The sequence below is a fragment of the Phalaenopsis equestris genome, unplaced genomic scaffold (assembly GCF_001263595.1).
Source record: "Phalaenopsis equestris unplaced genomic scaffold, ASM126359v1 Scaffold000002, whole genome shotgun sequence".
NCBI classification, from domain to species: Eukaryota; Viridiplantae; Streptophyta; class Magnoliopsida; order Asparagales; family Orchidaceae; genus Phalaenopsis; species Phalaenopsis equestris.
Genome location: NW_018164444.1, coordinates 8,539,864 through 8,566,256, shown reverse-complemented (window position 1 = coordinate 8,566,256; position 26,393 = coordinate 8,539,864). Strand labels below are relative to the sequence as shown.

The 26,393-nt window shown below is 35.0% G+C and overlaps 2 protein-coding genes across 2 annotated transcripts; both read left to right on the top strand.

Annotated features, from left to right (window-relative positions):
* Positions 1-1,671: 1,671 nt before the first annotated feature.
* LOC110036796 (probable phospholipid hydroperoxide glutathione peroxidase) lies at positions 1,672-20,907 on the top strand. Its single transcript, XM_020741327.1, has 6 exons — positions 1,672-2,013; positions 3,031-3,107; positions 3,213-3,274; positions 9,307-9,425; positions 9,531-9,698; positions 20,701-20,907. The coding sequence occupies exons 1-6, from the start codon at positions 1,744-1,746 to the stop codon at positions 20,728-20,730; spliced, it is 726 nt and encodes a 241-aa protein (XP_020596986.1). The 5' UTR covers positions 1,672-1,743; the 3' UTR covers positions 20,731-20,907.
* Positions 20,908-22,784: 1,877 nt separating this feature from the next.
* Positions 22,785-26,375, top strand: LOC110038199 (pentatricopeptide repeat-containing protein At4g30825, chloroplastic). The gene is made up of 2 exons (XM_020742972.1): positions 22,785-22,943; positions 23,220-26,375. The coding sequence occupies exon 2, from the start codon at positions 23,327-23,329 to the stop codon at positions 26,189-26,191; it is 2,865 nt and encodes a 954-aa protein (XP_020598631.1). The 5' UTR covers positions 22,785-22,943; positions 23,220-23,326; the 3' UTR covers positions 26,192-26,375.
* The last annotated feature ends 18 nt before the right edge of the window (positions 26,376-26,393 follow it).

Here is a 26,393-nt window from a genome sequence, read left to right as displayed (position 1 = left end):
TGCATAAGAGATATTAGTAGTAGAAAAGATCAATTTGCGCCCATCAATATTATACACAACTAAGCTCGAAGGGCTTTTTAATAAATATTAAGTAAATATTGAAAGCAGAGAATGTAACTGTAAATCGTGACAAATGATTGATTTACCATGTATTTATGTTGTAGGCATTATTGACACTAAAGGACATCCATTGTGGCATATTTATGTTAATGATTGCCACTATGTCACATTTGAAAAACCCATATCTCTACCATTATGCATCAGTTGGAAAATCCAAATCTCTATCATTATGCACTCTTCTCTGACGATGTGTTAGTTAAATCAATTGTCATGAACTAAACCATAATGAATGTTAAGGTAATTTATCTTATCTTCTATATTAATGGTTGTTGTATATTTCACTTACACTATTGCATTTAGTTCCAAGGATGTTGCAAATAATGCATAAATAAATTTTACGAACTCGAGAAACACATCTTCCATCTAGTAATTGATAAACTCAACATTGGAGCCATGAACAGGTGATTCCTGTTGAATCCACCCGGGGATGCTACCATTCATGCAAAAGAATTTAGATGGATTTAAGTGGTTCAATTCTTCTTATTGGCCAGCTCTTCATTAGACTAGGGTGAAATAGAGATAGAGTTGTAGAAAGAGTCATTGTGTTCTTATTGATTTGGAAAATAACTTTCATAACCTTCTTGAAATATACATAATAGAATTGTTCATATTCCCCTCTTTTATTCATTTATTCTATTCCTGTAGTGAAATGGTTGATATTCTTTTTGTGAATGAAGATGGAATATTATATGAAATTGTATATAAATGATGTATACAATAAAAAGTTGTATTTTTTAGTCGAGACGGTGATAAATTTTCTTACTAGCTGTAAATTGGAATATGAAGATTGGAATCAGACTCTGTAATAGTTTCTTGTATTTTTTTTTCATTAATCATCATGAAATCTTACTTCCATTCGAGCAAAAGAGAAGTTGTGATCACACTTTACAATCAATTTGAAGGCATGCGATACTCCCAACACGACAGGTTTAAATGATTATTCTTATAATATTCAGAAAAATTCAGGAAGCAAGAAAACCAATTAGAATTTTAAGTTTTCACAATTTTAACCACATTGCAATGTTAGTCAAGAAATTAACAACCAAGAAAAATTGCTCATGTGTTTGTTCTTCTCTTATTGTTTAATCTCACTACACAAATTCATTTGGTATTCAAAATTCATTTGTACGCCAACTTTTTTTATGCATGAAAAATATATTTCATTTTTTAAAACTTAAATAGTGCCATTTTTATTCTCACAAAAATAGTGATGGAGTGAAAACTAAAAGTGACGAATAATTAAATTTAAAATTTTCATCTTCTTAAAATAAAATAAAAAATTATTATAAATAATATTATTAAATTAAAAATATAGTCAATAATAAATTATTATTAAATATTTAAATTTTAATGGATAAAATTTTTAGTGTATTATATGATATTGAAGAATTTAATAGGCCTCCCACAACCATCCCCTGATTCCATTGTATGAAACATTAGAATGGTATAATTGTAAAAAAAAAAGTTTGAGTGGTGGATATGTAAATGCGTATTGAAGGGGTGGTGGTATGTAAATGGCCGAATTGCGTGGCATGTAAATAGCCCTTCGTTTATCTTCAGCTCCGAATAACGCTCACGAAACAAAAACCAAACCAAAAAATCTGCTTTCCTGCACATCTTGCGATGACTTCTTCGGTATTCGCGGCGGCCTCCCCGGTCTTCACCGGCGGCATCTCCTCCGCCGTCGATGGAGTGAGAATTGGGGGCATACGGGCGGCTTCCGTGTATCTGGGCTTGTCGGCGAAGTTCTCATCTGGTTGTGGGAGATCTCAGGTTCTCTCCTTGCGGAGCTCGAGGATTCCTGTGGGTTTCGGGACGGATGGGCAGCGTACGCCCGGCGTAGCTTTCGCTACCGCCGCCACGGAGAAGAGTGTTCACAATTTCGCGGTCAAGGTTGGAGCGTCTTCTCTCTTTAACACGCACACGCACAATTGCTGTTTCGATATGTCACCGTGATCTTTTTGGTTTGCTTGGGTGAGAATTTTCTTATCTTTTTCGCAACGTTAGGGCAGGGAATTCAGCTCAGAGATTGCTTTGGTTTATTGATGTGAGAAATCGGGTTTTGTGAAACGTTTAATACAATCGATTCTGTAATTTGGTTGGATTTACGCAGAAATTATCGTTGATTAAGCCCTAAGAGAACTTTTAAAATCTCTCAAATATGTTGATTTTATTTTGGGATTATAAAGAAACTGTACATTTCTAAAGCATGTTTTCTATTTACAAACAACCAAATGATCCCTCAAAAGCGTTAGTTGAAATATAAATGTGACTCGACATGTTTAATTCCATTTCACTTACATTTAGCGGTTTGGTCCTCCTTCGCTATGAAAAAATTATTACGAGGCTGCTTAAGCGAAGTAGAAAAATAAGCATGGAGCAAGCGACAACCGACGGTGTATCTGTTAGATAATTTATTCTACTTCTGATCCACCCATTGTCACCAACCTCATTTACGCACCATCAAAATTCCCTGCCAAGATTCTGTTGACCAAAAATACATCAGCTGTAAAAGCCATGTATATGTAAGGATTTTAGCGGATAAGTCAAATAGGTTCTTTGTGTTTGGGCTATGAGTTAATTTTGGGTGAGTGAATCCCCACTTATCATATTTGAGCAAGTTTCCATGATTTTGAGTGAGTGAATCCTCGCTTCTTTCATATATTTCTTCTTCCATAATAATAAAATCTTATCCTATATTCTTTCAATCCTACTTTAATCTGAGTTACATCAATAACACAAGTATTATGGCTTTTGAAGCATTATTCTTTTTCTCTTCTGAAGTGTTGCAAAAGTTAAATTTCTTTGAAAGGGTACAAAATATATGTTTGCTGTGCATTTTTTATTGTTCTTGCTAGCGCTTCCGTGAGGAAAAAAATGTATTTTATATGGACTGTGCTATTGGTTCAGGATATTGATGGCAATGATGTTTCACTTAGCAAATTCAAGGGAAAGATTTTATTAATTGTTAATGTTGCTTCAAAATGGTAAATTTTCTTCCTTTGAAAGAATATTAGCGTGCTGTATATTTATTCTCTCCTTTGAAGCTAATTTTTCCTACTGTTCTTGATATCTTTATATCAATATGACAGTGGGTTGACAACATCAAATTACACAGAACTTTCTCACCTTTACGAAAAATATAAGAGTCAAGGTACATATTTTTAATCTCAAGTGGAACCTTATTTATATTTTTCTTACATTTTTTTCATTCTAGAGTTTTTTTTTTAATTTTGTTGATTTGTATCTAAAAGTTTGAATGTGTTGTTTTGAGATGATTGAGATATTCACTAGAGTTGCTTTCTTTTTTTGAGTGCAAGTAAGTTTCTATTCTTTATTAGTCAAATAAATGAGATATAAAATAAAATGATATGAAAGGTTTTATGATAAAAATAGACCAAAATATAAATATCTCCCTAGCAAATAGAAGTCTTATAATTCTTATAATTGATAGCTGAGCTATTCTCTCTCATAACCTATTCTTAACTTATTTTCCTAAAACTTGCACGGTCCACAATTGTTAGTGTCAACTTTATATGGCCGGATAGGTGCCAATCAAATGATGGATACTTTTGTATTTTATTCGAATAGTTGCGGAATTGTGAATCTTTTTTAGTGGCTCCATGCATTCTTAAGTTATTTGTTTTGTGAGGGTGCACAAAATATTTTCTTACAAGTTTCCTAAAAAATATCTCATGACTTAATGTGGAGATAACAATCCTGGATCAAATATAAAAACCGCACTTCCATTGTAATGCAATGAAGAATGTTTGTGAATGATTTAATATCTGGTATGGCATGCAATCATTATGCAGACTGTAGATTTGTATAGCATTTATCTTTTTTGTATCTCACTCTGTGTTTTATTGGTGGAGCTCTTTTTTGGGGGATTGGAATAAGTACTAATAAGCGATCTACTTTAAAGTTTTATTCATAAATTTTATTTGATTTATAATCATTTTAATAAAGAGAGTTTATCTTGTTTGAAGAAGACATTGTTGTTTGATGATGGAGTTTTTTCTTGGAGGATTGGGTAATAGCCTCCATAAGTAATCTAGTATTGTTTGATTTGCAATGGAAAATCATAATGCCATAATGAAGGGAATAATACATTACTTTTTAAATGACAATTATGCACACATGGAAGAAAAAAATTATTGTGATAAAGAGAGAGCATTCCTAGTCTCAACAGATCAAACAGACCATTAATGTTTTTAAAATTGTGTTTCATTATCAAAGCGAAGCTAAGTGGTAGACGGCCGCTTTGCTTCGCTGAAACGCACTTTGAAGTGCTAAAGTTAATTTGCGGGATTTTTTTTTTTGTAATTCAAAGCTTTTAATATTGCAACTATTAGAAATTGTTCAAATTTTAAGTATTATATTACATTCTTTTCTATTTTATATCAATCTTTAACTCTTACTTTATATTTTATAATTTTTAATTGATGTATTTATGCATTGATAGTTTTATCTAGCATATTAGCGCTTTGGTTAATAAAAGCGTCATTTCTCTTTGCGTTTTATTCTTTGAAGCAAAAATAAAGCCTTGCATATCATATTATGCTTTGCACTTTGATAACACTGATAATATGGAACTTTATGATGAAGTTTGATCATGAAATGCATGTGATAGCTTACCAACATGGTTCATTGTTCCTTTCATGATTTTCAGAACAATACAAACATTTACTTGTTAATAAAGTTAGAGGACTTGATAGAAGCTAAACACATGAATAATTGAATTGATTCTTAAATTTCAACTATCTTCGTGCACTTGTAAAGATGTCTGATTGACATAAATTAGCAAATAGCACAACTGTGGAATTTAGAGTGCTTAAAGTTGGTAATAGCATATGCAATTGACCTCTTAGTTCTAAGTAGTTTTAGATTTCTAAACTAGTCTAAGGTAACTATTTTAACTTACAACAATTTGCATCCTAATTTCATGTATCAAAGGACAATGGCTCAACCAATATACTCATGTTTTCTAACCTAGAGGTCTTAGGCACCAATCTCAACTGACCTAACTATGATGAATTTACTTAGTTTCATGTAGATATAATATATTTACTTGATTTTATAACCACCTTTTTTTTTAATTGGCATTGTGCTCGTCTGATATTTGTATTGGCCTTGAGCTCACCAAATGAAAGTATGAGATAGTTTTTTATCCTTAGAAAAATAACCTTCAACTTCAAGTGATCACCATATGAATTGATCCATGAATTATAAATGCTTACTAAAGGCCATGAAAGTGTCCAGTGTTCTACAACTCATTTTTTAGCTGCAATTTTATTGACCTTGGAAACATCATGTGGATTGTTTTTTGGATAAACTAGATGTGTGTTTTTGGTTATTTCATACATAGGTTTATTCACATGAATTTTTCATGCATTAACATTATTAAAATTGATAATATAATGGCAAATGAATTATTCAAGAGAAATATAGTTTATTTACATGAATTTTTCATGCATTAAATAAACCAATGAATAGCCTACTTCAAAATGCAATATGGCTAAACATTGTACACATACAAAAAAATAATAATAATAAAGGGAATTTGATTTAACATCTCATGTAGCAAGACTTAATCAGGCAAAATGGAGAACATTATTTTGTACAATTGACTACAAATGGTGAGATAAAGAGATTGATGAGGATGTTGGTGAACTTTCTCTTCTCTATTTACTTCATCTAGGTTAAATCCGGTCTTTCAACTAACGCAGTAGCATACCATCGCAGTACTGTAGTTGCTACAGTGCTGCAGACCAATTTCCTATTTGATCTCTTATCTTTTCTGTTTCCTTTCTATTCTAACTACTAATACTTATTATAAATATGTTGTTTGTTGTCTTAGGGTTATGTTTTAGTGAGTTTTATTTCAGCTTTCTGTCTGAACAATCACGAACATCCATTTTCCTCTTTGAGGGTTGTATCCCTGGAATTGGGTGGTTCTTCGGTTGTATGTCTCTCCCGAGATTGTGATTATCTTCCTCATATTCCATTCTGCATCTTTCTACATAGCTCCCTGCAGCTGTACGTCGTTGCAGCTGCCAACAACAACATCCTGACTGCTTCCAACCGCCCCCACCTCCTTCTCCTCGCTGTCCTCGCTGTCCCAGCTCTTCATCTTCGCTGCCACGGCACTCAACGCCTTCCCTTTAGTTTTTTCCTATTGTTTAGGCGCCCCAAACATCAACCTGCTGTTGTTTGGACCGCGACCCCATACTGTCCTGCTGTTCCAGCTGCCCCTAGCCGCTTTCATCCCTCATCAACAATCTGGAAACCCCTTACCTACCTTGTCGACACCTCTCTGAGCCCTCTAACCGCCACCACCATAACTTAGATCCGCCCTAACTCGAGTTGTGTGTCGTGCGTGTTGTATTTTTCCTTTCAAATGTGCTGATTGTAACTATCTATTTGTTTCCGGCAATAATATTAATTTTTCCTAATGTAGTTTGGATTAACTACAGACATCAAAACTAGCCTAACCCTAGTTTTATCCTAAGGTTTCCTAGCATCCGCCATAACCAAAAAAATTTCTTTCATACCTTCAAATACTCTTTCCACTATCACATATCCCTAAATCTAATTTCTCCTTGCTGATTTTCAAAATCAGCAACCTTAAACCAATTATTTTTATCTTCTTTCACCTCCCAACTCTAAACTCTAGTCATGTCACTAAGGAGATATATGTCCGACCCTACCTGGGACGAGATACAATGAGAGATCTGCTAACTTCAGCGGAGAATTGCGAACATTGAGGATGAAATTCAATGGAAGATTACCCTCGATCAAGATCGAAAGATTCGAAGGGGAGTCATAGATGAGAATCTGAATCCCTTTCATAGGGAGGACTTTAATGATGTAGTAGACCGGCCACGGAGATTTGGAATCCAGTAGTAGAGGAGGCTGGGAGAAGAGCCAGCATGTGGAGAACGGGCGAATCTGTATGAAGCGGGAGATCCAACACTAGTTCTGACTAGCTTATTATAGACATAAGGGTCAGATTCAGGGGGTGATATGTTTCACGGAGCAGGGCGTTCTTGAACATTTGGGTAATGACGCAATACACTGAAGGTGGTGAGGAGACAAAGCAGGAGGACCAGCTTCCATTTGAAGAGATAAACAATGATCCAGAAGAATGTGCAGACTTCAAAGAAGATTCTCAAATTTTCTTCCAACGAGGAAGAAACGCTATCGATTTGAGTTGACTCCAAGACAGAGATTCTAGTTGAGGTAACAATAGCTATCTTAGAAGAAAGTGATTCTGATGTAATGTGCATTCCGACAGAGTACGAGATTTAGGTGCCTCGAGCTAGCATTTTATAGGCATTGAGAGGAGCATCGGTATAATCGTCCTTGGATGTCCAAATGGGCTATGAGTTTGGGGAGTCAATATCATACACAGGGCAATCCCGGATAAGAAAAATTTAGACAATTCAAATCCATGAACTCATCCGTGAGATGCCCATACTGAGGGAGATCCCACATGTAAGAGATGAGGCACTTTTGTACCACGTCGAGAAGATTACATGGAGTTATTTATGTATTAGATTCAGTTCAACATAGTAGCCATCATCAAATGTCCAGACAAGAGGGATGAACCCCATACTGAAAATTTGTATTAGGAGCTTGATGGGGAGGAAAATTCTTCAATAAGATCGAGTGTCTATCAGTGAAGACTAATATGACTCTCCTGAGTGGTTGCTAGTGAGAGTGGTGCACATTGCCATAGATTTCACCCCAAAGTTGGTTTTTTCTCACATGTTTGTTTATCACCTACATTATGTCGAGTACAGGAAGTGGAAGAAGCAGTTTACAAATGGGATGACTTGATACCTGATTTTTGAGAATACTCGTCTGTCTACAGCGCCAGCTCAGGTTGTGCCAAAAGAGGATGGATACATATTCTACCAGAATATGTTGTGGAATGATAACACCTACGTGATTGACCTCCTAGGGATTGCAATATCTCTATTATCATCAACGTGACAACCTTGACTCCATGTTACAAGGAATCAGATGCATTGACGAATGAAGTCGAAACTCCCCCAATCCCTGGAAATTAATGCGGGAGCTTACCATAGCGGCACTGTAGTATCTACATTACCGCTGTCCAATTTTCTTTTTGATCTCTTAACTTTATTGTCTTCCTATTCTAACTACTGGTACTTATTATAAATATATTGTTTGTTGTCTTAGGGTTTTCGTGAGTTTTATTTATGATTTTTGTTTGGACAATCACTGACATTTGTTTTTCCTTTTGAGGGTTGTATGTGAGTTATTGGGTGGTGTTGCGGCTGTCTCTCTCTCCCGAGGTAGTGATTATCTTTCTCCTATCCTTTTCCTCATTTTTCCACATCTCTCCTTGCCACTCGCTGTAACCGCCCTCAACAATATCCTGATTGCTGTTTTATGCAATTCCATCCACCCCAGCGCTTTCTCTTCCCTCGTCCTCGCTGCCCTCATTGTCCCAACCCTCCACCTTCGCTGGCGCAACACAAAACATCTTACCTTTGTTGTTTTCCTGCTGTCCAACCGCCCCGAACAACAACCTGTTGTTGTTTGGATTGTCGCCCCGTGCTATTCTGCTGTTCCAGCTGCCTCTTACCACTGCCACTCATCATCCACAGTCCATAAACCCCTTCCCTACCTTGCCAACACCTCTCTGAGCCCCCTAACCGCCACCGTCATCACCCGAGATCTGCCCTAATGTGAGTTGTGTGTCGTGTGTGTTGTATTTTTTCTTTCAAATGTGTTGATTGTAACCATCTATTTGCTTTCGATAATAATATTTGTTTTTTCTAATGTGATTTGGGTTAATTCTGGTATTATCAATCTTCAGCTAGTTTTATTCTTATCTTACGTGATTATTTAATTTATTATTTTAAAAAGGCATTTCCTACCATGTTTTTGAATTTATTGAAGAAACCATAATTTCGTGATTGCGTTCTCAAATGTAACTAGAAGTGCCATAGCACACGTAGCTGCTGGAGCGATTAAGAAAAAAAAAAAATCCGATGTTGAATTATCAGTTGACTTTTGAGATTTTCGTGTAATTTAAACAGTCCATAGACTTCAGTCGGCCAACCTTCTCTACTTTTTTGAGGCTTTCTCACCAAGAATTCTCACCGTATACCAATTTGCTTCTCATGTCACCTTTTACGTTATTGAATACAGGCTTTGAGATTTTGGCCTTTCCTTGCAATCAATTTGGAGGTCAAGAGCCTGGTTCAAATCCAGAAATAAAGCGATTTGCTTGCACAAAGTTTAAAGCAGAATTTCCCATATTTGATAAGGTTTGTCCTCATTATTGAACTTGTTTCCATGACCCAATGCATGTGTTCTTTTAAGAGGGTTTTGTTACCATTTTATTAATTTGTTAGTTATGTTTCCACTAACAGGTTGATGTAAATGGACCAAATACAGCTCCATTATATCAATTTCTCAAGGCAAGTGCTGGGGGATTTCTTGGTGACCTTATTAAATGGAACTTTGAAAAGTTTTTGATAGACAAGAATGGTAAAGTTGTTGAGAGGTACCCGCCTACCACCTCGCCATTCCAAATTGAGGTGAGTTTCTTGATCATGTGCTTATTTAAAATTGTATATATTTTTTAAAGAAGTTCTGCTAAATCTCTTATTTTCAATTGGGACATAGGTGGTAAAATTTAATTCCAAAAACTGGTAAAGATGGTCAATATTTAAGATGGGGTTGATAACATGCTTTTATTTTGTGTGATTGCTCTGTAGTGTTCAATGTGCTTGAATGTTTATTTATAGTGACTTCAGCACGAGCAGATGATTTATTTATGATTTTATGCTTTTTTGATGGTAAAACATTTTTAGTACTTGCAAAATTCTGTTATCCTATTTTACACTTTTGAGGACATTTCTTGTGGCATTTTCAAGAAATATTTTGTAGCAAATAATTTGCACACTTATAATGTAAATCATTAGTTTTGGAATAGCAAAATCTTTGACGAATGTGTCAGCATTGAATGACTAATTGTAACCATTTTATTTTCTCGGATTAACTTTTAATTGTTTGCTAAAACAAATAATTCTTACATCTTAGTAAATCCAAAACAACAACAACAAGCCTTTATCCCACTAATTGGGGTCGGTTACGTGAATCCTTTTTCGCCATTGTATCCTATTGAGTATCATATTTTCATTTAATTCTAATAAATTAAATTCTGAGAATCATGTATGAGAGAGGCAATGAAAGAGGAAGTTTTCATATGCCTTTTTTGTTGTCATTTTGGATGTAAGATTTAGCCTGTCGGTGTATGTTGTTCTATGAATCAGAGGAAATAAATAAAGTCGTAAAAAGATTTTACGTTTGTATTTGAGACTATCTTTCACATGAGTTTCTTCAGAAGAATTCTATATCCACGGGGAAGAACGTATTAAACCTATGAGGAAAGGAATAATTTAGATTAATTAAAAACAATATAAATGGAAGAAAATTTAAAAGAAATAACAAAAAAATTAAAAATGCATAAAATTATTAAATACATAGAAACTAGACAAGCTAAAGAATTTATAGGAAAATTTTATTTTAAAACATTTACTGAAGAATTAAATGAACTTAATAATATAAGCAGAAACAAATCTGAAAAAGTATTATTAGCCACTACATAGTCAAAAAAATGTTAGCAACAGAAGATGAATGACTATGATTTTATAATAATTTTATAAGAGAAAAAATATTTTATGCTAGTGAATTAAGTTTTGAATGTTATTAATGACTTTAAGATTACCTGAAGAAGTTATAAGAAATCAATTAGATATAAATCCAATTGAATCAAATTTTATTAAAGAATTAATAGAAATAATAGGAAAAGATGATATTTTACAAATATTAAGAGAAGATCTAATGAAACTATAAGAAAAATATTAAAAAGACTCAGAGAAATGACACATGTGTGTCCACATAAAAGATTTAAGCAGATAACAGAAAAATTAGAAGTACCATTACAAAAAAATAGATGATCTACATGAACCATTTAGAAATGAATGATATTTATCTATTTATCTATATCATGATTATAATACTTATGATTATCAAGAAAGGAACTTTATTAAGAATAAAAATACTAATAAGTCTTTAAAAATGGATAAACAAAATAATTCTATTAAAAACGAGCCTTTTAATACCATTTTAGGTGGATGCGGGTTTTCGAGATCAACCCATTAAAAGGCTCGTAAGTTTCATGATTAAGAAAAATTGAATTTGACTATGTTTTAAACATTGATTAAAATCTAAAGTATGGTTGCCTACTAAATATGTGTTTATATTAGTGGAATGACATTTAGTAAATTTCCTTGGTAAATAATTTTTTGTTATTGCTGAAGTTGTACTTCCACTATCTATTAATGTGGGTACCATTATTTGACTCCCATCCTCTAAGATTATATTTATATTTACCATTAACAAAGATGTTGAGTAATTTTGATAGTTTTGTGATAACAATGTTTCAGTATTATTAAATTCTTTAAAATTAGTAATAGTAAAATCTACTTTATTAATTTTTTCAATATCATCGGGATCTGAATTTATGTTTTGAATAGATGACTTTTCACTTTCAGATGTTGATATTATCTTTTTCTTCTTAATAGTTTTTTTTTATTTTCTTTTTTTAAAATAAAAGCTTCTGTTTATCTTTTTCACATGTTTGTATTAATTCATTTTGAAATTTCTCTTGATTTTTACTTTGTTCTTCTAACTTCTCTATTCTAAATAATATTTTTTCATTATTTAATTGGATTTTTTCTAATTCAAGATTTAAGTTTTGTAGTATTGTAGAAATATCTAAGTTGTCTTTTTGCTTTAGGCTTTACAAAGTCTCTATGTTCTAAATTATGTTTTTTCTTTAAGCATAAATGGCGTAATTCTATTAAACATAATTGGCAACGATATTTATGATTTTTATCTGGAAAATAATTACAATAAATGCATTCTTTAGTCATGCTACATTTTCTTGATTCAAAAAGATGGTCACAATTTTCCATTATCTGTCTATATTTAAATTTTCATTAATTATATTCCATCTATATAAATTCCATTTATCTACAGCTCCTATCAAGCATTCCATATTATATTATGATGATATTGATTCGGTTTCACTTTCTTCATCTATTATACTGTAAATAGTATCATTAGATTCGTTGGAAGAAATACTTACTACATCTTCTTCTAACCCTTCTATTAATAACATTCTTGGTCTATTATAATTTCTTTTATTATATTTATTAGCTAAATGTTTCAGGAATCACAAATATAACAATGACACTTTTTATTATTATTAGGTTTTTTAAAATTATTATTTTTTGAAGGTATTATGCTATTAGACTTTCTAAGTACTTTTCTTCGTTTTCTATATGGCTGCCTTTCTGAAAAGTTTTGTGAAGTACAAATATTTTTACAAAACTTATATGATTGTCTTTTAACTTGTTTTGAATCTTATATTCTCTTCATTTATTTTGCAAAATATTAAATGTGAATACAATTCGGGATCCTATGCCTATTCCTCTAATATTTTCTAGATTTCTATGTTTCTGTCCATTTTTCATGAATTTTTTTTCCTAATTCTCCAGGTAATTTTATTAAAAATATGTTTGATATCTCATCATCAAAATACTTAACTGCTCTACCGGCATATGCTACATATAATGTACAAAATTTATTTATTTGAGGCAAATCATATAAACTTAATTGTTCTAGGTTTCGATAAGCTTGATCTTGAATATTGGTATTCTGCCTATTTGGGCCAAATCCCAGTATAAGTGTTCTTATAAATTTTGTAAAATCATACGGATTATCTCCTAATTGTCTTAATTGTTCTAATTGTAAAATTATACGGATTGTCTTCATTGTAAAATTATACGGATTATCTCCTAATTGTCTTAATTGTAAAATTATAAAAATTGTTTTCATTAAATATATTGGCTGATGTTTCTCCTAATAAAGTTTCTAAAAAGGCAAACATATCTCCTACACCACTTTTATCACTATTTGCCCAAGCTCTTATAGCATCAAATTCCCATGTGGATATAACAGATTCCCACATTTGAGGGTTATTTAAATTAATTGTTAAAATGGTTTCATTCCTATGAGCTGGTATTAAATTAATTCTTTCTATGAGTTCAATACTTCCTTTAAAATTATAATTGTTGTCTTCATAAAAATCTCTTCTAGAGGTTCCCTGTCTATATGGTCTTCCAGGAGCACCATCCTCTCCTAAGGGGGGAACTGGATCAAACCTAGGTCTTTTACCTTTATCTTGATTAGATGGTCCCGCTACTACTCCTAAATCCATGGGTTGTTGATTTACTTTTATTTCTTCAATTTTATATTGAGAATCAATCATTCTCTAATTAAAATTATCATTAAATCTATTTTCATTTGCCAAATCAAAATTGTATCTTTCTTGTAACTTTGAATAGAAACTTTTCATGCTAAATACATAATCTTGTAATTGTTCATAAGAATTTATCGAACTAAAATCTATGTCTTCCATTAAGCTCTTTATTTTCAAATTCAGATTGTATTGATTCCAAGTCATTATCTGATTCATGTTTATTAGTATGATAATCTAAAAATCTTATACCAGTCTACCATTTTGATGTTCTTCTATTTTCAAATTAAGACTGTATTGATTCCAAGTCATCATCTGATTCATGTTTATTTTGTCTAGTATGATAATCTGAAAATCTTATACTAAGTCTACCATCTTGTTCATAAGATGTATTTTCATTTGATAATAAAATTGTTTTTTCTAAAAATGTATTTAGATTCCATTCAATTCCTGCATATATTTCTGAACTAAATTTCTTTCCTTCTATAGCTTTGATTCCTTGACTAGCTAACATTTGTTCTAACATTTTATTATTTAATTTGAGTTTAACATTTGAGTGTTCTTGCATTTTACCTATAAATCCCGTTGTTATTCTTAAATTTAGAGATCCATTTATCATATTATATCATTTAGTCTTAATTCATATTTTTAAATGTTATGCACATTCTTTGATTTCCATTATAAAATCTGGAACAAAATAGATTATGACTTCATTATCATTTATATCTATTTCAAAAGATCCTATAATTGATTTAGATAGATCGCTCCACCTATTATCAAATAATATTATTAAAGTTTTAGTTCCTAAGTTTTTCCTATGTAAACCTTTTATTCCAATCATAAGTAAGTCTATATGAATTTGTGACACTTTTGTTGTCTTATCTGATCCCAATCTTCTTTATTAATTATTGATAAAATTATTGATAAACTTATTTGTTCTAAATCTGAAACACAACTTACTTTTTGTTTTGATAATGTTTGGATAATAGATGATTTTGATAATAGACGATTTTCATACATTTTCTTTTTAACTTTAATTAAATTTATTTTCCCATTATTAAATTTGTCTAATTGTGACTCTATATCTATTATTCCAGTAATCTTTTGATCAAATTTATTGTGATTTTTCTTAAATAAAGTAATAATAGTAGTAGTAATTGTAGTATTAATAATAGTAGTAGTAGTAATATTAATAGTAATAATAATAGTAATAGTAGTAGTAATAACAATAGTAGTAATAATAATAGTAATAGTAGTAATAATAATAATAGTAATAATAATAATAATATTAATAGTAATAGTAATAATAAGAAGTAATAATCCTCATATTGTTAAGCTTGTAAATTTTTTTGTTATGATTGTGTTGATTACTTTTATGGACTGTCCATAATTGAGAGAATTTTTCTTTAGGGGGCCTAATGTTAGGGATTTCTTTTTTCATCATGGTATGGACATATAAGATGTTTATGTGGTTAATACTAATGATCAATTGGATCCCAGCAACTTGCTATCAGATGGCCGTATACTCATCTCGATTCCTCATTTGAGCTAGTGATTCCTTTGTTCCTATTAGTTTGTTGAATGTCAGTATATTCTGCTGGATCAATTGATACCTCAAGAACCTTATTTGAGTAATATTATTTCTTATAGTTTACCAAAAAAAAAAAAAAAAAAAAAAAAAAAACTTTTTTTTTAAGAGCCTACTGATACTTCAAGAATTTTGTAATATGTCATTCTATTAAAGCATTCTTCAATTACAACTTCTATCTCTTATTTATATGATTGATACGCCACCAACAAATTTTTATCATCTATCACGAATCTCGAGACATGACACAAATCTCGATGCAACCTTTTGAGCTAAAAATATTCAAACTTCAATTAAAAGTGATCCAGAGCTTCAATTTTAGCAAACTTATAGTCAAACTGACGGCTTGATGAGATTGACCTAATGATATCAAGGTTAGTCCAATCTGAATCAAATCAAGCCCAGATCAAGCGATTAAATCATTCTTGGAAGATTTCCAGACACATTTGAAAGATCAAACGAATGTGGAATTCAACGAGTTCATAGTCGAATCGAGCCTCTCGACAAGACGAATCCAACGAGCCAGACATTGCTCAATTCTGACATCGTTAAGACACTCAAATGTCCATCAAACGTTATCCGATTGAGGGAAGCTCTCTGGATCATCTGATCAAAATGGTTCATATTTTTGCATTAATTGCACACAGAACACTATAAATAGAGCATCACCCCTCACATGAGAGAGAGGATTTGTTGACCTCTAAGGCTTGAGAGAGAACTTGAGGCATTGAGAAAGAGCTCAAGTCCAACATCATCTCTGTCATCGTCGATCGTCGTCGACCGCCGCCAACCGTCAGTGACCACCGCTCCGCCGACCGCTGTCGACCATCGTCGATCACCGCTGACCTCCGTCGACCACTGTCGACCGTCATCGACTGTAGTTGACCACCGCTAACCAGACGCTGTCAGTTGAAAATCTAGTATCTCTTTCCCGTCTGTGGGACAAGGGGTCTCTGTAATCATCTACTTATAGTGAATTTTTATAACTGGGCCAGACCCGTGGTTTTTTCTCTTTAAGGGTTTTCCACGTAAAAACTTCTGGTCTCATCACAGGTTGATTCCCCTTCATCTGAGTGCGTGTTGAATCCTCGTGCAACGCTAAGATGATAATTCATTACTCCACCGCCACGAATTTTCCATCACGCATCAGTTTAGTGTCGTTTGTGGGAAAGCTTCAATCCCACAACTACAGTACTTACGCGGTTTACTACATGGTCACGGAGCATCCCACTCCAACACCCATCATTCCAAGGAGCAGTCACGAAGGCAAGGGCGGCATGCTTCTTCATTTTCCCTCCCTGGAAGACGCTATCCAGCCAACGAAGGTGTTTCGGGTTCTTCAATAAAAGATCGAATGCGTAGAATATAAAGTCTCAACTAGTAATCCTACAACTACGCGGGGCTCAACAGCTGCTACCTACACCGTTTGATGAAATTCGTTTACCATTAACTCCGCGACGTACTAGAAACATACCGCTCGGACGAACTCGTACTGGCCCCCTTCCTGGAGAAGGAACACTTCCTCTGTCAGGTCGTGATGCTGAACTCCTAGATACCGCAAGTTTCATTCATCCATCTCGTGCAGCACATTCGACATCGTCACATCTCCCTGTCATTCCAGGTGATGTCATTCGTCATGAACTACGATGTCTTGTCCGGGAAGAGTTCCCTCTAGAGAAAAATGATCGCTTCTACACTCACCGTAATATCCATGAATCCTCTCTCTTAGCGGATGCGGTCCTCCGCCACCCATCCCAACAGGTTTCAAGCTTCTGAACATCGACACATATGAAGAGATAACAGACCCCTACAAATATATTGATCATTATCGAACTATCATGCACATTCAACGTGCCTCTGATGCACTTATGTGTTAGGTTTTCCCGGCTACTCTTAAAGGACAAGCACGAACATGGTTCTACTCTCTATCAGGGGGCACTGTAAACACCTTTCATGAGCTTGTCAGACTGTTTGTGGAATAGTTCGTAGCAAACCGACGAATCATAAAGGATTCATCCCATCTCTCAAGAATTCGTCAAAGCGAAGGAGAATCACTGAAGGATTACTCCCACGGATTTTCTATTGAAGCCCGACAGATTCCGGGAGTAAATCCGGAGTTACTAAGAGGAATTTTCCTTGAAGGGCTCCGCCCATGACCCTTCTACTCATTATTGATGCGGGAGACAGTTCGTTCTTATGCTGACCTTGTTCATCGTGTTGAGGCACAAATCTTTGCATATGAGGCCATCATTACTTACAAGGAACAGTTTAAACGATTGGGGGGCAAACACAAGAATAACGCTAGGGATACTAATCAAATATCACAGCGAAAAAAGTTCAAACCACAAGGGAATCGTGAGCAATGATCAGAAAAAGAATACACGCACTTAACACATCACGTGTCAACATCTTAATGACAATCGAGGATGAAGAGACTCTCAAGTGGCCAAAGCCGTTAAGAAATTCATATGGTGGACATCTGTCTCAATATTGTCATTTCCACCGAGCAAAATGACATTCAACTGAAAGATGTTTTCAATTAAATGTAGAAATTGAACGTCTAATACGTCAAGGTCACTTGGGTCGCTATTTACAAGAACAATGTGAGGGGAACTAGAAGAGAATCGTTGGAGTTATCGAATGAGAAGTATAACTCCAAGTCATCTTATTTGAGTAAAAGAATGACTTATAAACTCTTAATTTTATTTTAGTAAAATTTTCATGTTGCTTTAAAATGTCATTTCATTGAAATTTTATTATTTTATCATGAAAAGTTTTTGTGTAGAAAACCCCCATGAGGATGAGAAGCTGTCATGCCCCTAAAAGTCAAGCCCAAGAGGCAAGACTCAACGGGAAGATACGTTAATCCTAAAAATCAAGCCCAAGCGACAAAACTCAATGAGAAGCTACCATGCCCCCGGAAGACGAGCCCAAGAGACAAGTCTCGATGGGAATCTATTAGTGAATAGAGTCCTCACTAGAAAGACTCCATGAGAGCAAGTGGTTAACAGGGTCTCCACTCAAAGACCTCAGAAGGCTACAAGCCTCAGAAGACACAGGTACATCAAAGACGTCAGAAGGCACATGTACACTCAAAGACCTCAGTGGGCTACAAATCTCAGAAGGCACAGGTACATCAAAAACCTCAAAATGATACAAACCTCAGAAGACACAGATATACCAAATACCTCAGAAGGCTACAAGCCTCAGAAGACACAAGTGCATAAAATTCCTCATAAGGCTACGAGCCTCAGAAGAATTTTGGCACAATTAAGAAGCCACAACAACCGTGAAAGCAACAAAGAAATACATTGTTATTATCAACAATTGTAACATCAGGTGATTAAAAATGCTACAAATACTAAAATATACATATACAAGGGTACAACAAATCATTTCATCTTCAATCAGCGTCGGCATTGCCTTCCTAAAATTTCAGTACTTCTGATGATCGTTAAGGGGTCTTCAAATATCGCCACCATATAAGCATGAAAATCCCCACTCATGGCAAGACAAAAAAACTATATCATTTCTTTATCACTTTCAAAATGTGCAAGAGCGACACGAGAATCTCCTCTGGAATACGCAACGCTCCGCCACGATGCGTCGCGTCGCCGCGACGCTTCGCCATGACGTTATGCCGCAACACTTCGCCGCCACTCTTCGCCGCAACATTTCACCGCAATTCTTCGACATAACGAGAAAGAAAATCCCGTTGTTTGACTGCTACGCAGGATGGAAACGACTTTCTTCTTTTGGGAAATCTCAAATCACCTGCTAGGCGGGGATGAGGACTCCACCATTTTCATTAAAAAAAACAAATTTTCATTAAAAAAATTGTTTATCATTAAAACAAAAAACATCTCATAAAAAAAAAACTTTTCATATTCCAAAAATTAAATAAAGAAAAGAACTTTTGTTCCCACATAAAATTCCTAAATTTTTAGATGGCCCGCCTTCCCATGCGCACGGTTTAGATTTTTGTAGCTTCTACCCACCCGTTCGAGTCTGTCTCTTCTACTTTGGGCCACGTGCTAGGATCTGCGCCTCATTAACTTCGGGCAGGCGGCTCGCCCGATTTCTTCAGGCTCTGGTAAAACATTTTTCAGTCTTGAGTGGGATTCGAGCCCCACTCTCCCACATGAAAAAGTACAACACAACCAAATGATACTTTTTCATTTTTATGGGATATAAGAGCTTCTTATACCATATAGAATGACGCAATAATATATATATATTTTTTGACACGGCAAAAATAAAAAAGTTCTAGATCTAGATATTTTCGGACGACGTTGATCTCATGCGAAAATAGGGGGCAATCGATACGCCACTGACAAATTTTCATCATCCATCACAAATCTCGAGACATGACACGAATTTCGATGCAACTTTTTGAGCTAAAAACTTTCAAACTTCAATTAAAAGTCATTCATAGCTTCAATTTTAGCAAACTTATAGTCAAACTGACATACTTGATGAGATTGACCTAATAATATCAAGGTTAGTCCAATCCGAGTTAAATCAAGCCCATATCAAGCAATTAGATCATTCTTGGAAGATTTCGGGACACATTTGAAAGATCAAACGAATGTCGAATTCTGCAAGTTCATAGTCGAATCGAGCGTCTCGACAATATGAATCCAGCGAACCCGAGATTGTTCAATTCTGACATCGTTAAGGCACTCAAATATACATCAAACGTCATCCGATCGAGGGAAGCTCTATGGGTCGTCTGATCAAAATGATTCATATTCATGCACCCAGAACACTATAAATAGAGCCTCACCCCTCACATGAGGGGAGGAGGCTTGAGAGAGAACTTGAGACATTGAGGAGCTCAAGTCCAACATCATCCCTGTCATCGTCGATCGTCGTCGGCCGCCACCAACCTTCAGTGACCACCGCTTACCTCCGTTGACCTCCGTCGGCCGCTGTCGACTTCTGTCGACCACCGCTGACCTCTGTCGACCACCGCCAACCGTTGTCGACTTTCGTCGACCACCGCTAACTAGACGTCGCTCGACGTTGTACCTTGGAAAATCTAGTGACCATTTCCCGTCTGTGGGAAAAAGGGGCCTTTGTAATCATCAATTTATAGTGAATTTTTATAACTGGGTCAGACCCCATGGTTTTTCCCTTTTATGAGTTTTTCACGTAAAATCTTCTACTATCATCACAAATTGATTCTCTTTCATCTGAGTGTGTGTTGAATCCTCGTGCAACTCTGAGACGATAATTCATTACTCTACCGCCATGAATTTTCCAGCACGCATCAATGATATTACAAATGTATTCTCTAATGTTATATTTGAATGTTTTGATGTGATTGTTGTTGATGACTTGTGCTCTGATTAGCCTAAATGTTATCACTGTTTATCTGGTTTAATATGTAAAATATTTCAACTTCTGTTCTTCTGTCGAGTCGCAAATTGAAATAAAAAACGTTCGTTTTTTTCTTCATTCTAGCCAAACACGATATATGGAATAATTTCAAAAGAATGTTGGTGGTATTATCTGGATTTAAGAATTGACAAGCAAGGTGCTCATTTTGCTGTCTTCGTATTTCATATTTCACATCTCTGAAAACGATTTTTCTTCTTCTGGTTTTTTTTTTGCTTTGCAGAAAGATATCAAGAAGCTTCTTGCAGCATGAGAAGTCTGGAGAGTTCATTACCGTGTAAATAGCAGCAGTTGTTCCGTTGTCTTTAATGCCAGCTTGCCTTCCCAACGTTCTGCTAATGCTTTTGTTTAACATGAAAAATTTTCTACTCCCTTTGTTTATGTTAAGTATTAGCTATATTTAGAAGTTGGTTTAGTTCCTTTTTTAAGAATATTCGTTTATACTCACTATTGAATTGTAAATGGCTATTTCTTCTTGGTTTTTCTCTAGTTGTTGTGTCAAGTATCAGTACAACTTAAGAAATAATTCAAATAAGTACTAAAGACTATACAAAGTGTCATTAGAAAATATGATGTCTGGGAGTGAGGAATTGACTAAGATAGTGGAGTAGGTTCATGCATAGGTGCTTCTAACGGGAGGAGTCGATGGATTGGTCAAGGTTCACTGATATCGTTAAAGATAATCTATAAGGGAATCATTGGCTCTAATTTTGACAACTTCTCAGATGGGCCTTCGGCTGGGAATCCTAATTTGAGGCACATCCAAAGTCACCAACATCGAAGAAAGCAACATCTCGTCTAAATTGGTCTCAAGCTTGATATCACAGATAAGACTTTAGACGACATTGCATCACTCAAATTTGTGAATCTTAAATTCATAAGAAAATAGGCCTTTTAGAATATTTCATATTTTTTTATAAAAATACTACTTACACCATAAAAATAATAATAATAAAAAGTTACATATGGTATGCTTAGTTACAAATATTATTAAAGTAGAGTAAATCAAAGGCCAAAGTTTAAAATAATTTCAAGTGTTTGGTTGGAAGAAATTGAATCATAGAGTACTTTTATGAGATATTTGGAGTATCCCACCCAATCCATTGTCTAATTGGAATTTGCAATGTTGCCCGCCCAACCTAAGCAATTGCCACAACCTCCAATCATCACCTTCATACAATAATTTTCAACACATATACTTGCTATCTGTTTTTGACCGCCATCATATTTCAAATGTTAGTTTTATTTTGCGAGCAATAAAAAAAAAAAAAAAAACTCCTACATTTTTTAAACACAACAAAACATTTCAAAAATATAATTGTGCTTAAAGTTTTATTCTGAATACCTCATAATTCTAAATGCATATCACTATAGCATCTCATATAAGGGAGTTTATCACAAAATATATTCAAATATATCCTTAATACCAAATCAAATAATAGTCACTTCAGTTACTTTCATCACTAATCAAACTTCCATGGTATAAAATTTAAGAGCACAAAGTCGAATCTAGCCTAAGAAGGGAACAATTTGGGCTTTGAATTTAGCTCGAAGATCATTAATTTCTCAAAAATTGATTCAAATTCTAGCTCGGATTAAGGCCCCGTTTGGGGCAGCTTATAAGTGCAGGGGCGTATTTGAAAACGCCGCGGTACAGTTTGAATTGCACGTTTTGCCCGCTTATCCTAAAACGCGGTTCTATTTTTACACAAAATGCAGACCGCATGACAATCTATTCAGTCGACCAGCGGGCCGCTTTTCAAAATAAGCCGCTTATCCTGAAATGCACAAGCTGCCCCAAACGCACCCTAAGATTTAATTGAAATAAACGAGCTGAACTATGAGCCTATATTTTGGATCAAATTTTTTTAGTGATACATGGATCGGCTCACATTAACTTGACATCGGCTCGTAGTATTTTTATTTATAAAAATTAAAGATATATAATGCCATATAAAATTGAATATAATCAGTCACGAGAGCCAATTTGAGCTGAATTAGAGCTGGAAAGAATCCAAATAACTGAATTTGAGTCGGTAAGCTTCAATTTTGAGCTGGATCAAGCGTTTATGTTGAAACGGATCTAAATGACTCAATTTGAGCCAACTAATTTTGATTTCGAGCCCAATCCAGCTCGATACAATTTCAAGCCGGGTCGGCTCTAAATCAAAGATAATGTGCCACGAGCTGATTTTTAACTACACTAAATCTATTCAAATCGGTTTTGAGCCGAAATGGTCAACTAACTATAGGAAGATAAGACTAATCTTAGTTCGGGTCGGGTAACACAACCCGCCCAACATTGCAGAACCCTACCCGACTCATTTCGATCTTTTATCCTCCTCTTCTCTCACGAACCAAAGCTTCAGCTTCTCAGATATTTATCAGAGCTTAGCAGCTCGCTACTGCTTGCTTGCCCTGCTCCATTAGCCGATCAAATTTGAGCTTCACGGTTTCGATAGGAAGGTAAATGCCCTCACTCCGTTGTAGCTATCAGAATTTGTTGAATTCTTTTTTTTTTTTTTTTTGCAGCATTTTTCGGTTTTGTATGTACAGATTCTTGATTCCTAAGCTGCACTTTTTAAAATTTACAGAAAAAGATGAGAATTTTAGGGCATCCATCTACTAAATTTTTCATAAGATCATTGAAAATCATTTTAACTTACAATTTAGGGCGAGGTGATTGTTTTTCTTTTTTATTTTGCCGGGTTTTCTGGTCGATAATTAGGGGTTTTTCTACAGGGAATGTTGAGCTCATAGATATCATGGGTTCCTTTACTATTTCCGTTGCTCCAGATCTCTATGAATAAAAAAGATCTATAGGTTTCTCTAGAACCTGTGATCCAAATATGAGAGATTGGGGTGGGAGTAGCTTGTGCGTGCCACATTTTGGTGTTGGATTTACTTCTAGAAGTGGGAAAGGGGCGTATCAATACACTATAAGATGCCAGGGCTCTTGTTCTATTCAAACATTGAAGCAATTTGCAAAGAAATTTAGTTTTAGAGTAGCTTTTCTTCCAAGTACTTGCTTGAACTGGTGTAATTTGAATCCTGGAAACAACAGATCAGATAAAATTTTAATTCATGCCCTGGAAGGGGATGATATTTTCAACTTGAAGTCTGAATCAGAAGATGAGTCCCAAGCAAATTTAGAAGATAATGCGGCTTTAGTGAATTGGGGTTCTTCTCCAAACAGCCCAGTTTCTGTATTAGCGGAGTTACGCACATGGCGCGAGAAGAGTACTGCAGGTAAGAAGAGCAAGAGAAAAATATGGAACCGGGTTCATCTGATGAATAAAGTAGCACAGATAAAGATTTCCAAGCAGTTTTCTGTTAACAAAGTGAGATCATCTAAGTATATTAGAAATAATGGTGGATTTGAGTCTGTTCTGTCTACAATAACACCCCAGAGCAGCACAAAACAATGCAATTTGATTCTTAAACTTCTTGAGAGGAGGAATGAAGAGAAGGCAATTCACTTTTTTGAATGGATGAAGAGCAACGGAAAGTTAAATAATGCTTCTGCATATAAGTTGGCTTTACGAGTTTTGGCAAGAAGGGAGGACTGGGTTGGAGCTAACTTATTGCTTCAAGAAATGGCTATGACTTCTGATTTTGAGTTGGATTCTGAAACATTCAATCAGTTAATTTATACGTGTGCTAAAAGACAGATAGATGCATGGGGCGCAAGGTGGTTTCGTCTTATGTTACAAAGTGGAGTTCAACCTACCGTTTCTACCATTGGCATGCTCATGAATCTTTACCAGAAGACCACAAATCTTTCAGAAGCTGAATTTACATTTAGCTACATGAGGAGCTGCAACCTTCAGTGTGTCAGTGCTTATTCTTCAATGGTAACAATCTATACTCATTTGGGTATGCATGAGAAGTCAGAGGAGATCATCTATCAAATGGACGAAGATGGAGTCTCTCCTAACTTTGAGAATTGGCTGGTTCGTCTCAACGCTTATTGCCAGAAAGGGAAGCTCAATGAGGCTGAATCAGTGTTGAATTCAATGAAAGTAGCAGGATTTACACCAAATATTGTAGCATATAACACTCTGATAACTGGTTATGGAAGAGTATCTAATACAAAGGCTGCAGAAAAAACTTTCCAGTGTCTTAAAGGTGCTGGTTTGGAGCCAGATGAGACAACCTATAGATCCATGATTGAAGGATTTGGTCGAAATAATGATTATAAAAGGGCACTTTGGTACTATGAGCAGCTGAAGGGTACTGGATTTCAGCCAAATTCTTCAAACTTCCATACAATGGTCAATATTCAAGCGAGGCATAATGATGAAAAAGGCATAATTCAAACTGTCAAAGACATGAAACTTGCGGGCTGCCAGTATTCTTCAATTCTCAGTAGCCTTGTACAGGCATACAAAAGAGCTGGGAGGATAGAAAGCATTCCTTCTATCCTACAAAACTCATTCTATGAAGAAATTTTGTTTGACCCAACAGCATGTTCTATTCTTGTGGTGGCATATGTGCAGAAATCTCTTCTGGTAGAGGCATTACAAGTTTTGAATGATAAGAAGTGGGAGGATTATAAATTTGAAGAAAATCTCTATCATTTACTAATATGCTCCTTCAAGGAAGAGAACCAATATGAAAATGCCCACAAAACTTTCCATCAAATGCCGAAATTGGAAAAACACCCTAATCTCCAAATCACGTGCACTATGATCGGCATCTATTGCGCCATGAACAAATTTTCGGAGGCCGAGAATCTCTATTTAGTATTGAAAGCTTCTGAAATCAGCTTCGATTTGATCGCTTACAGCGTGGTCGTGCGAATGTACATGAAATCTGGTTCCTTGAGAGAAGCCTGCTTGGTTTTGGATGCAATGGAGAAGCAGAGCGATATAGTTCCTGATACATTCCTTTTCCGCGACATGCTACGAATATACCAGCAGTGTGACATGCATGAAAAGTTGGCAAATACCTACTATTGGATACTGAGGAGCAGAGTGAGTTGGGATGAGGCAATGTACAATTGTGTACTAAACTGTTGCGGTCGTGCGCTCCCCATAGATGAAGTATCAAGGCTTTTTGATGAGATGATTCAATCTGGTTATACTTGCAATACAATCACCTTCAATGCGGTGCTCAATATCTACGGAAAAGCTGGTCTTCTTAAGAAGGTGAAGAAGATTTTCTTGATGGCTCGAAAGCGAGGCGTGGCTGATGTTATTACATATAACACGATTATTGCAGTGTATGGGCGGAGCAAGGTTTTCAAGAAGATGGAATCCGTTGTCCGTGGAATGGAGAATTCGGGTTTTCCGGTTTCGCTCGAGGCATATAACTGCATGTTGGATGCTTATGGAAAGGAAGATTTGATAGAGGAGTTTAAGGATGTTCAAAGGAAAATGGAGAGAGCAAGCTGTTCTTCTGACCACTATACTTATAATATAATGATGAATATTTATGGGAAGAAAGGTTGGATTGAGGACGTTTCGCAGGTGCTGGAGGAACTGAAAAGGCGAGGTTTGGAACCGGATTTGTATAGCTATAATACCTTGATTAAGGCATATGGGGTGGCAGGGATGGTTGAGGAGGCAGTGAATGTCGTACAGGAAATGAGAGCTAAAGGGGTTGAACCTGATAGAGTTACCTATACAAACATTATAGTTGCTCTTCAGAGGAATGAAAATTTTTTGGAGGCTATTAAATGGTCACTTTGGATGAAGCAGATGGGAATGTAAAGCTGAAATGTGATTTGTATTTTTTTTTTTTTTAAATTTGTGCTCTGTTGAGGGTGCTAGCTATTTCTTAAGAGGATTTTGATTTTTCTTATTATCCTATTTGTTGTAATAATTCGTAAATGGCTTGCTCACGAGTTTCTATGGATGTATAGAAAAAAGGCAAATGAGATGGAAAGGTTTTAAATTCCTAGAAAAGAAAGAT

What these genes read in the sequence shown, in the direction of transcription:
- LOC110036796 (XM_020741327.1), top strand. Translation starts at nt 1,744, where the DNA reads ATGACTTCTTCGGTATTCGCGGCGGCCTCCCCGGTCTTCACCGGCGGC. An exon ending in GTTAATGTTGCTTCAAAATG is followed by an intron (nt 3,108 to 3,212) that starts GTAAATTTTCTT and finishes TCAATATGACAG; the next exon opens with TGGGTTGACAACATCAAATT. An exon ending in CCTCGCCATTCCAAATTGAG is followed by an intron (nt 9,699 to 20,700) that starts GTGAGTTTCTTG and finishes TTTGCTTTGCAG; the next exon opens with AAAGATATCAAGAAGCTTCT.
- LOC110038199 (XM_020742972.1), top strand. Translation starts at nt 23,327, where the DNA reads ATGAGAGATTGGGGTGGGAGTAGCTTGTGCGTGCCACATTTTGGTGTT.